Raw genomic sequence first — 12,092 nt, forward strand, 5'->3', positions numbered from 1 at the left:
TTTGAGACAGATTTCGTCAGCATTCCGAAGAGTAAGTGTATGTCCTTGAGCAGATGGGACTACAACGGCTTTCTGGCCGGAATCTTTCTCTTTTTTATGCAAGTACTTCTTGGAAATTGGGGGTTTTCCGCCGAGCAGGTGCTCAGCTGCTGGTGATTACCCACCGTTTAAAGGTCTTTTGGCTCTTTTCCCAGACACCCGATTGATTTGTCACTGTCTCTTTCCAACAGGGAGCCAAGCACTTGCCCCGCCGACCACGATGGGGCGCGCGCGGCCTGTGTCGTCTGCTTCTCCGCTCCTTCCCGGGTCCGCCTTCGCGCGCTAAAGGAGAGCAATCCCTGGGAGTTCCTACCTCTGGGGGCCAGCTGTTGCTCTCTTCTCGCGAGAATTACTTCTCCCAAGCTCTCCCTTCATCAACCCCCCTCCCGCGGGCAGGTTCCATATTGGGTAAAATCTCGGCTCGAGGAGAGGTCCGGGAGCTGTTCTCGCGAGAGCACGGCGGGAGGCTCCTGTTCGCTGGCTCTGGGAAAGGCGACCACTGGAAGCTCCGCGGGCGCTGCAGCTGGAGCTGTGACCCCGCCGCGCAGCCGGGAGTCGGCTGGGTGTGGAGAGAGCGCAGGGAGAGCTGGGCGGGGCGCCAGCCCAGGGCCCCGGAGCGTGCCCCGGCCCTTCGCAGTGCTTCCCCCGCCGTCGGTGAGGCGCGTCCAGCCGCTGCGGCTGACAGGGGCCGCGCGCGCGCGCGCGGGCTTCTTCAGGGTCGCCGCAGCCGCACCTGCGCGGGCGGCCAGCGCAGGGGTCCCCGCCCGGCTGGGCGGGCTACGAGGTCAGGGGAAGCGGGTGCGGGTGCAGGCGGGGCCCCGCAAGGGCCACCTCCTCGCCCCGCGGCCACCGCTGGAAGATGTCTCAGGAGAGGCCCACGTTCTACCGGCAGGAGCTGAACAAGACCATCTGGGAGGTGCCCGAGCGTTACCAGAACCTGTCCCCGGTGGGCTCCGGCGCCTATGGCTCCGTGTGGTGAGTGTCACCGGGCCGGGGGCCTCGCTGGGCCGGGTGTCTCCGTATGCCCCAGAGTCAGGCCTGCCCCCACGGCTCAGCAATGCACCCAGCGGCAGGAATTTTCCTTGGGGGGAGGGCATCCCAGCCCTCTTCGACCCCTGTCCTGCACTCCCTGTCCCCCTTGCACCCCCACCCTGCACGCCCACGTAGGTGGTCAGCTGTGTGTAGGACGCAGGTCCGCTGTGGGCGGTGGGTGATGGTGTTGGAGCCGGGCCCTGACTCGCACCCTGCGCGTTCTCTTGCGAGGTGGGGGGGGAGGGGTGCGGCGGTGCTGCTACGGGGGCAGGAACACGGGTCCCTCTTCGGAGGTCTCTCCCTGCTGGCATCGAGCAGAAGGACTCTCTCGAGATGTGCCTGCCTTCGGAGCAGACAAGCCCGGGGAGCTGCCCGGAGAAGCAGAAGGGCAAAGCTCGACTGCGGTCATCTGAACAAAACTGAGGACGAAGGGCGTTGAGTTCGGGCTTTTTTGCAAACCTCTGTTGAAATTGCATTTTGAGAAGGGTTCTTTCTGAATTCGCACTTGAATTAGCAGCTATCCAGGGAGCTTAAAATACCGACTTTATCTCGGTGAGCCCTGTGCCAGCTTGAGTGGTGTGTTTCCGATTCAGTTGAAAGCGTATTTCCTTTTCGCAGAGTGGGGGGTGGTGGTAGTGCCTGCAGCTTGAGAAGCTGGCGGCCTCGCTGATTAGTCACATACCACTGCTCATTTAAGTATTGTTTGACAAAACGATTTTCTCCTTTGGAGCAAGTGAGGTTCAGATCCGTTGGACGCCCTCAAGATCAAAAAGTTATTAACAATGCTGCGATGTATTATAAATATTTTTTAATCGTGATAATTCTTGTGAAACACTGTGTTTTTAAAGTCCTTTAGAGGGTTTGCAGAGAACTTAATCTGCACTTACAGCCTGAGAGGTACATAATGGTTTTCATGGGATATGGAATATATAGCAAAAGAAGGAAGAGACACTTTTCAGCTTTAATTCACACTATGAATGTCTTTTAAATGAAACGCTACTGTAAAATTTCCAGACTCAGTTCACTAACTTTCTAACTTCTAAGGTTTTATACACTGTATTTTAGATTTTGTGTAATTTGAGAGCTGACCTGAAGCTAATTCATGTAATTCCTGTGCATGCATTATTTGCAAAGAGGTCTACAAAATTAGTTTTTTGTTTCGCGGCAGATTCCAGGCTTTTAGACTTGGTAATCTTTGAATATAATTCCTGTGTTTCTTAAAGCCCCAGCATGAATTTCCTGTTTGGTAGAATCTTCTGGGTAATTGAGATTGTGCAATTGTGTCCAGCAACAGATCATATTGCGTTTTCTAGTTCAGGCTGCTTGAGTGATGTCGCTGATGGCCCTATGCTTGACATCTTTTTTCCATTTTTATAGCGTGCTGTTGATTTGCTAATTTTCGAAGATGTGTTTGGATCATTGCTGCTTTAATAGCTCACTTGTTTACGGCCAGTTTTCATTCTGGAATTGACACATTAATTTTTGTGGTACTGAATTTTTGTTTCCTATCATTATTGTTTAAACTTTAGTGGAGTGATACGGCTCAACTGTGGGGAGTTAGTGAACTGCTTGCGAGGTTTCCCTACAGTTGATGTGAATAACTCAGCCCTGGCACTGGAGATCCAGTGAAGTGCTGATAAAACATGAACTCCACATTTTTTAGTGCTTTATTTTTCTGGTGTATAGAAGCCATCAAAACTGACACGTGGAAGTAATTTTGTTAAACAGGTTTTTAAAAGTAGGTAGTACATTCACATTGTATAAAATGTAAAAGGCATAGAAAGACAGTGAAAAGTTTCCATTCTCTTTGTCCAGTTGTACTAGTTCTTTTCTCAAGAGACCACCCCTGTTAAGTTTCTTGTGTGTCTTTCTGTGGAGGCAGTAAGGGTGTTTAAGGTGGAACCTATAACATATTGGTGGAGAAAAATAACCAATATTATGTGACAATTGACCGTAAACAAGTGTAGTTGATTTTGGATTGAAAATATCAGAATTTACATTCACATGTGTTATCTCATTCAGAGTAGTTATTTCAAGTTGTTCTTTCAGTCAGCAGCTTTTAGGTGTGGCAGAAAAAAAAAAAGTTTTTTAAACTCTTAGAATCCACTTTGGAGCCTGTGTTATTTTTCACTATCTTCATTTTTTTTTTAGAGCAGATTTGATTTTAGGAAATAACGAAGTTAGATTGAATCCAAATAATTTAGAGAATTTGGGCTCAAGTCTGGTGAAAAAGATTAGGCAGCCAGGCTGGTGATACTGTTTGAGGTCAAATAGGAGTTGTAACCATAAAGTAATGACACAGAATTTCCTGTGGGACTTGTAGAACTGGATTGAAGTCTGTTCCAAAAAAGAATCTGAAAGTATTTCAAGGAATGCAACATCACTGAAATAATGTGTCAGTTTCCTAATTTGATTGCTCTCATGTGTGATACACTTTGATGTGTTAACTTTAAAAATTTTTAAAAAAAGCCAATTTTCAGTATTTTCATTTGTACTAAGTATCTAGTAAAGCAAGTATGATAACTAATCGTGAATGAAAGATCAAGAAATCAAAATAGAAATTTGAGTATTAGAGTTTTACAAATATGCCTTTCCTTCTTAAGCGGTAAAGGGAACTAAACTAAAGCTTGCAACTTTAAGGAACTTTGTGCGCTGTCAGTGAGGGGAAATGAAGCAAAATTGTTCAAGTGTACGGTGTTGCAAAGCATTGATTTTGTGGTTTAGGGACGAAAGGGGCTGGGGAGGATCTTTGTGGTGAGTTTAAGGAAATATAAACAGGAACTTAAATGCCCTTCCTCTGGTGTATGCGTTTTCCAGACTCTTGCCTTTGATTATAGGAGGTGCGGCAGTGGTAACCATAAAACAGGTAAGAGATCAGAATTATTCTTAAACCATATTGAATCACTTATTAAATAATATTTATTGAGCACTAACTATGGACCAGCAGCTTAGCACGCACACATCTTTAGGGGCGTCCCAGGTGGTGCTAGTGGTAAGGAACCCACCTGCCTGCCAATGCAAGAGACACAAGTTTGATCCCTGGGTGGGGAAGATCCTGTGGAGGAAGAAATGGTAAACCACTCCAGTATTCTTGCCTGGAGACTCCCCATGGACAGAGGAGCCTGGTGGGCCTCAGTCCGTAGGGTTGCAAAGAGTCGGACGTGCCTAAAATGACTTCACACACTCATGGACCAGATAGCAGGCTAGGTTTCTTGAGCTAGACTGTTAAACAAGACAAAGACAGTTCATTCCCTGGTAGGTTTATAGTGTGATGTGAATAATAACTGCATTTTATGGATTGCTTTCTATGTTCTGGGCATTGTTCTGTGCTGTTTATATTTATCATCAGTATATAAAGTATATACCAAAACTTTGGTAAAAGAATGGCAAAATTTACTAAGAGGTCAAATCCAACATCCAAAATGCTTTGTGAAAATAAATGTAGTAAAAATAAGTGAAGTTAACTTTTTTAGTATTAATAGCCACTCATCATTTTAAATCTTAAAAAAAAAAAAATGAGCCAGGGCACAAATAAATAAAAGAATGTCATTATAGAGTGTGCAGAGGTGACTTTCCTGACTCTTAATCAGTGAAAGGGGTGTATATGTGTGTATTAGTTGCTTAGTCGTGTCTGACTCTTTGCAACCCCATAGACTGTAGCCCATCAGGCCCCTCCGTCCATGGGAATCTCCAGGTAAGAACACTGGAGTGGGTTGCCATTTCCTTCTCCAAAAGGAACCATAGAAAGAAAGAAAAAGTGAAGTCACTCAGTTGTGTCCGACTCTTAGCGATCCCATGGACTGTAGCCTACCAGGCTCCTCCTCCATCCATGAAATTTTCCAGGCAAGAGTACTGGAGTGAGAGGGGTAGTCTTTTATTTTTCTAGTGGTGATAGTAAGCCCTTGCTGATCTTTCTTTGCATTTGCTCTTCTTTGTAAGCAAAAGCAAGGTGATTGGCTGCATGTTACCAATACCAACCAATAAATATTTAAACACAATGGCAAAATATTTGTATTATTGATATGTGAAGACTTTAAAGAAAGAGTTCATTTAAGTTGGCTATAAAGTCATTGTTTGTCAGATTCCCATTTTCCACAGGCTCCCATTTGAAAATAAGGGTATCCTGAACCTCTCGCGTTTCAGTTCTGCCAGTTTAATTCCTTGCTACTGAGGACTACAATGCCTTTGATTTCCCTCTGCTTTAGCCTCAAAGATCTATTAATATCTCACCTTAGTATTAACAAGCATTCTTATGGGATTTTATACTTTATAATATATTTGCATTCAAAGCATTATTCAGTTTTCACTAGCTCTGTGAAGGCTAGTATTAACCTAGGTTTATAGATGAGGGGCTGGACTCATTAAAGGAGTGGTATACAGTACTTCAGAATTCTCCTTTCCTATGCTTTAGGCTGCTAAGATTGTATGGTGGCACCTTCTCTGGTGCTGCTTGCCTCTCCCCACCCTCCTTTTGAGAAGAAAGGGGTTGCTGGGTCATTTGAAATAGTAGAGCTATGACTAACCAATCCCACCAGTGTAAGCCTGGCTGACCTGAGGTAATGACTGATTAAAGTCACATCTCTTCCTCAGAATTGATAGACCAGTTCCCAAAGAGCTATCAGTGCAAATAATGAATTCCTGAATTTATGAATCCCTTTGGTTTGAAATTCTTCTGTGCACATTTTGGAAAGTTGAGACTATCTGTACATGCTTCTGTTATGTAAGTATAGGATATAAATAGAAATAACTGCTTCTCTAGGCCTTTGAAAATATCTTGGATTTTTGCTCTTTCCTGTGAAAGTTGGTATTGATTTTTTCCTATCCTAGACGTATAATTACTGTAGAGCTCAAAAAAAACCAAACAAAAAAACACACCTTGTTATGAAGTGGGTTCCCTTGGCTCTGAAACCTAGAAATCTTTTCATGGTTGTCATGTACTTGGAGGTGATTCATGTGTTTCTTCAGGACAAATGAAAACAGAACCTCTAAACCTGAAGTTTTTGTTAGTTTGTTTAAGTAAATGAAGCTTTTAGTATTAGAAGTAGTTGTCTTTGCATAGTGTTTCCATAAAGTTAGTACGTGTGCGTTAAGATTGTATAAAGTTAACCGAATGCCCAGCATTTTAGCCTTTAAATGATTTGTTCTAGGGAGGGAAGTAGGTGGTGGTTTGTAGGTTCTGCACTTTTGACAGTGGATCCTGGGTTCTGACTTACTTGGCCCCCAGGCTGAATGTTGGGGAGAAAAAAGTACAGAAGAGAAAGGAGTCCAGAATGACGCCTAAGTTTTGGCCTTGGACAGATGGATAGGTCTCAACTTTGGGGTCTTACAGGGTGTATGGTCGTGGAGTTAAAAACAGAGGAGGATGGGTTCATGCTCATCTCCCTGAGGATAGGACTCTTGTGTGTTAGGCTGATACTTATACACCTGTTGTGTGTGGTGGTGGTGGGGGTCACTTTTTAGGTGCTGGAGATGCAGTGTGAGCAAAACATGAAAAGTTCTGCCTGTAAGAGCCTATAGGCTAAGGGGAACAGAGGTAGACAGTAAATAAGTAATTAAGATTTATAGCATGCCAGGTGATAAGCACTATGGGGAAAATAAAGTAAGGAAAAGGGAGGGAGGGAGTGCTGGGATAGCTGTTGCACCTTTAAGCAGGGTAGGCTGGGTAGGCCTCGGTGATGGACTGACAGCTGAGCAAAGACCTGAAGGAAGTGATGGACACTGGTTGGACTTGAGTGAGAAGGAAGAATATCCCATGCTGAGGGATCACCACATGCAAAGACCCTATTCTCCGAGCTCACTCTGCACTGGGGTCCCTGCTTTTTAATTTCTGTTTCTTACCCATTCAGAGGTGCTAATCGTACTTTAGGGCAGAGTGGAGGAGTCGGATGAATTGGTGCGCAGCCGTGACCCATGCTCCTTCCAGAAGGCTCAGTGTCCCTGAGCCAGTACTTTCGGTGGGCCCTAGAAATTCAGGGTACTCTGGTCCAGCTCTTTAAATAACATGTGAAGCTTACTTCACTTTTCAGGTTTCTGTTGCCAAAAGGAAGGGAGCAAAGAGATTAGCTCTAGACTTCTGGTGACAAAAGAAGATTAGCCTGCTGGCAGGTTGAATGTTTTCTAACTTGTTTGGGCTTCTAGGTTTTTTCTTGCTATTGGCTTATTTTTAAAAAGTCATTTTTACCTTTTTTCAGCTCTTAAGATCTCATTTATTTTCTGTTTCATTTGGCTGTGTATCTACTTTACATTCCTCTGCCTTTCCCCTATTACAGTAATTTTAGTAGCTGTTGGATTATTATTACCTGTTAACAATGTGTTGGCTCTGAGCCCCCGGTGAACTTCTCCGTTAACTTGAATAAATCTTATGTATTGAAAGGTTGTACACATGTGGTCCCATTAAAAACCCGTAGGATTTATTTATTTTCTTTTCTGCCTTTACAGATAAAAGTTTCCTTCTCTTATGAAAGCCATTCCCCTTTTACTGCTCTATCATCTAGTTGCAGAAAATAAGTATTCCTAAACACAGATTCCCATGACAACATAACAAAAAGGTAATAGAACAAATGTTTATTTTGTCTAAGTCTGCTGTCTGAGTAACTTTATACCCTGAGCATGTTGGCTCCTGTTGCTTTGAATGATGTTACAGATTTCCTTGTTTTCCTCAAAACCTTCTCCTCTTAGGCCTTGGTGACATTGTCACTGTGCCTGGGACACAAAGGAAGATGCGTGAGTGTGTGTGGCTTACTGTCAGTCTACCCACAAGTATCTGCCTGTTGCTTTCCCAAGCTTATGGGCCAGAGTATAGGCATCACATGTCATTATACCACCCCAAAAAAAAAATCATGAAAAAAGCCACACCAATTTCTTCTTTGCTTTCTTAACTTCATTAATTTAGCTTAGCCAGTGCTGAAGCACCGTTGGAGGTGTTTTGTTTATAAAGATTGAAAAAAAAAAAAAAAAAGCAGAAGGGGTTCTTGCTTTTAAAAACAGCAGTCTAGAAGGGGCACATTTTGGAAGTCCTTTGTAGCTTTTTTTTCTGCATTCTTTCAGCTTTAGTTGCCATCTCAAATCTACTTTTCTCTTTCTAATGGTTATCTTGAAATCTTTTAGATTTTTCAGTGTCTCTCTTGAATCTAGTGACATACTGGTAACTTTTGTACATCAAGGGCAACTTTGTTGCAAGGGTATGTGTTTGAAATCTCTGTCAGAGAGACCTTTCCATCTGATTCAGAACTAGAAAGTGATGACATCAGCATGTGCCCACAAGAGGTCAGAACTTCTTTTGATCTGCGGAGGGCTCAGGGAGGCTATGTCTTAGGGGAAGAAAGGGACAATGAGGGTAAGAGTCCTCTACACACTCAGGTGCATGCGTGCTCAGTCATTCAGGCGTGTCCAACTCTTTGTGACCCCATAGACTGCAGCCCACCAAGCTTCTCTGTCCTTGGGATTTTCCTGGCAAGAATACTGGAGTAGGTTGCCATTTCCTTCTCCAGGGTCTAGATGCTTCCTGCAGCTCTGTAATTCCACACGGGGTAGTGTCTCTGACCTTCTCACCCGTAAATTGTTTGCTGCTGTTCGGTCGCTAAGTCGTGTCCAACTCTTTGCAACCCCATGGACTGCAGCACACCAGGCTCCCCTGTCCTCCACTATTTCCCAGAGTTTGCTCAAATTCATGTCCATTAAGTTGGTGATGCTGTCTAACCATCTCATCCTACACCACCCCCTTCTCCTTTTACCTTCAATCTTTCCTAGCATCAGGATCTTTTCCAGTGTGTTGGCTCTTTGCACCAGGTGGCCAAAGTATTGGAGCCTCAGCTTCAGCATCAGTCCTTCCAATGAATACTCAGGGTTGATTTCTTTAGGATGGACTGGTTGGATCTCCTTGCTGTCCAAGGGACTCTCAAGAGTCTTCTCCAGCACTACAGTTTGAAAGCATCAATTCTTTAGCGCTCAGCCTTCTTTATGGTCCAGCTCTCACATCTGCACATGACTCCTGGGAAAATGATAACTTGGACTTTATGGACCTTTGTTGACAAAGTGATCTCGCTGCTTTTTAATACACTGTCTAGGTTTATCTTAGCTTTCCTACCAGAGAGCAAGCGTCTTTTAATTTCACGGCTGCAGTCACCGTCCACACTGATTTTGGAGCCCAAGAAAATAAAATCTGTCACTGCTTCCTCTTTTTCTCTTTCTATTTGCCATGAAGTGATGGAACCAGATGCGATGCCCCAGGTCTGTCGGTGACACTTAAGTTGAAGTGTCTGGTTTATGCAGTATTTTCTGAACTCTTCATTCTTATATTTCCTTATCCTTGTGGTAAATATAACTTTATTCTTATAAATAATTGCTTTATGCTTAATATACCTAGTAGCAATTTCTTTTTCCCTTCTTCTGTCAAATCCCTCATATAGGATTGTTAGGTAGCTGGAACCTTCTTGAACTTAGACTTTTGAATAATAAGTTTCTATTTATGTTTTCTTCTCTGGGCTACCACATGCTGGTGAAAATCTTAGTTATCTTTCTCATTTGTTATAGTAAAATATGACTCCTCAGTGATCTTAGTATTAAATTGAAGTGAAATATTGGTGTTAGTATCTTATATTGCTAGAAGTTTAATAATTTCCTCACCTGACATTACATGTTTGACTTGCTTCAGTTTCTGATTCCTAGGTTAGTGTCCTAAATGCCTTATGCTTTGAATCATCTACTTTGAAATTAGCAGTCTCAATAAGTTAAATGATATTGATGCCATCACTTCATGGCAAATAGATGGGGAAACAGTGGCTTACTTTATTTTTCTGGGCTCCAAAATCACTGCAGATGGTGACTGCAGCCATGAAATTAAAAGATGCTTACTCCTCGGAAGGAAAGTTATGACCAACCTAGACAGCATATTAAAAAGCAGAGACATCACTTTGTCATCAAAGGTCCGTCTAGTCAAGGCTATGGTTTTTCCAGTGATCAGGCATGGATGTGAGAGTTGGACTATAAAGAAAGCTGAGCGCCGAAGAATTGATGCTTTTGAACTGTGGTGTTGGAGAAGCCTCTTGAGAGTCCCTTGGACTAGAAGGAGATCCAACCAGTCCATCCTAAAGGAAATCAGTCCTGGGTGTTCATTGGAAGGACTGATGTTGAAGCTGAAACTCCAATACTTTGGCCACCTGATGCGAAGAGCTGACTCATTTGAAAAAACCCCTGATGCTGGGAAAGATTGAAGGCAGGAGGAGAAGGGGACGACAGAGGATGAGATGGTTGGATGGCATCACCGACTCAATGGACATGGGTTTGGGTGGACTCTGGGAGTTGGTGATGGACAGGGCGGCTTGGAGTGCTGCGATTCATGGGGTCTCAAAGAGTCGGACACGACTGAGCAACTGAACTGATGCAAAAGGGTAAAAAATAACAAGTTAAGAGAATAGACGATAACTGTTATGAGCATCTATCAAGCTGTTGTTTACATTCCCAAATATAGTGTAACACTAGGATTACTCATCCTGTTGACATCTTGGGTCGATATTTTTGTTGTTGTTGTGGGGACTGTCTTGTGCATTGTAGGGTATTTAACAACATCCCTTTATCCCTACCCACTAGATGCCAGTTGGAACCCCCGGTGGGACAACCAAAAATGTTTCTAGACATTGGCACATTTTAATCTGGGGGCAAAATCACCTTTGATTGAGAACTGTTTATAAACCCTGTATGTTTGGATTGATTGGCCCTGAGTGAAAACTTGATAGGGTAAGTTGAATTTTCCACCTACGAAAGGAAACACTATATTTTCTGTGCATATTCCTTTTGAATTCATTGTCCAGTACAGTCTCAACAATGGCCTTGTTCATATACGTGTACATCCAAGTTTATAGTTCCAAACCTAATGTCAAGAATGTCTAGCCCTTTAGATTTCAAGGCTATTGAAAAGTAATGTTTCATGCCTCCCCCTGATTATTTTTCTACATATTTCTTGAGGACAGCCTCTGAGATATTAACTACCTTAGAATTAGACTCAGGTTATAAACTTGTATGGTTCAGCCTTAGGTATGTGGAGCGGATACTTGAAGGAAGCTTTTCGTTAACACTGTTGAATGACAGTGGCCATGAAAATTACAGTCAGGAAATGAGCCAGTTTCCTAAAGATTTCTGTAACTCTAGGTTTTAAGGCAGCATAATTTTGGAAGTTTGTAATATGTATGTTTTTGTATTTATGTTATAGGTTTGTTTTAGTGAAAAAAATCTGTTCGGCATTCATCTGACAGTGTTAAATGGCTTCCAGTGTATAAAAGAAACAGATATAAACAGATCAGTGAATATGTTATGTAATATATATATATATATATATATAGGGCTTCCCAGGTGGCTCAGATGGTAAAGTGTCTGCCTCCAATGCAGAAGAATCAGGTTCGATCCCTGCGTCGGGAAGATCCCCTGGAGAAGGAAATGGCAACCCACTCCAGTAATCTTGACTGGAAAATTCCATGGATGGAGGAGCCTGGTAGGGTACAGTCCATAGGGTCGCAAAGAGTCGGACACGACTGAGCGACTTCACTTTATTATGTTCACTAATGTGTTGTATCTGCTTCTTTTATACACTGGAAGGTAGGGGTGTGTGTGTGTGTCCTGGTGTCTCAGTGGTGTGGGTGGGTGTCGGTGTCTTTCCTGGTGTGTGTGTGTCCTGGTGTCTCAGTGGTGTGGGTGGGTGTGGGTGTCTTTCTTGGTGTCTCAGTGGTGTGTCTGTGTGTCTTTCCTGGTGTCTCAGTGGTGTGTGTGTGTGTATGGCTTTCCTGGTGTCTCAGTGGTGTGTGTGTGTATGGCTTTCCTGGTGTCTCAGTGGTGTGTGTGTGTCTGTGTGTATGGCTTGGTGTCTCAGTGGGTGTGTGTGTGTGTGTGTGTGTGTGTGTGTGTGTGTGTGTGTGTGCCTCTCAGTAGTAAAGAATTTGCCTGCCGATGCAAGAGACATAGGTTTGATCCCTTACCTGGTAAGATCTACGTGCCGTGGAGCAACTAAGCCCATGTGCCGCAACTACTGA

General features: G+C 43.6%; 1 protein-coding gene across 3 annotated transcripts in view; it reads left to right on the forward strand.

The window, feature by feature from the left end:
• Window positions 1-884: 884 nt before the first annotated feature.
• MAPK14 (mitogen-activated protein kinase 14) overlaps window positions 885-12,092 on the forward strand; it is a 72,430-nt gene continuing 61,222 nt past the window's right edge. For all 3 annotated transcript variants that reach the window (XM_068960878.1, XM_068960879.1, XM_068960880.1), the window contains exon 1: window positions 885-1,014. In XM_068960878.1, coding sequence (XP_068816979.1) covers window positions 899-1,014 — 116 coding nt within the window. In that variant the 5' untranslated portion in view covers window positions 885-898. The remainder of the gene's footprint in view (window positions 1,015-12,092) is intronic.

Source organism: Capricornis sumatraensis, chromosome 22 (genome assembly GCF_032405125.1).
Source record: "Capricornis sumatraensis isolate serow.1 chromosome 22, serow.2, whole genome shotgun sequence".
Lineage (NCBI taxonomy): Eukaryota > Metazoa > Chordata > Mammalia > Artiodactyla > Bovidae > Capricornis > Capricornis sumatraensis.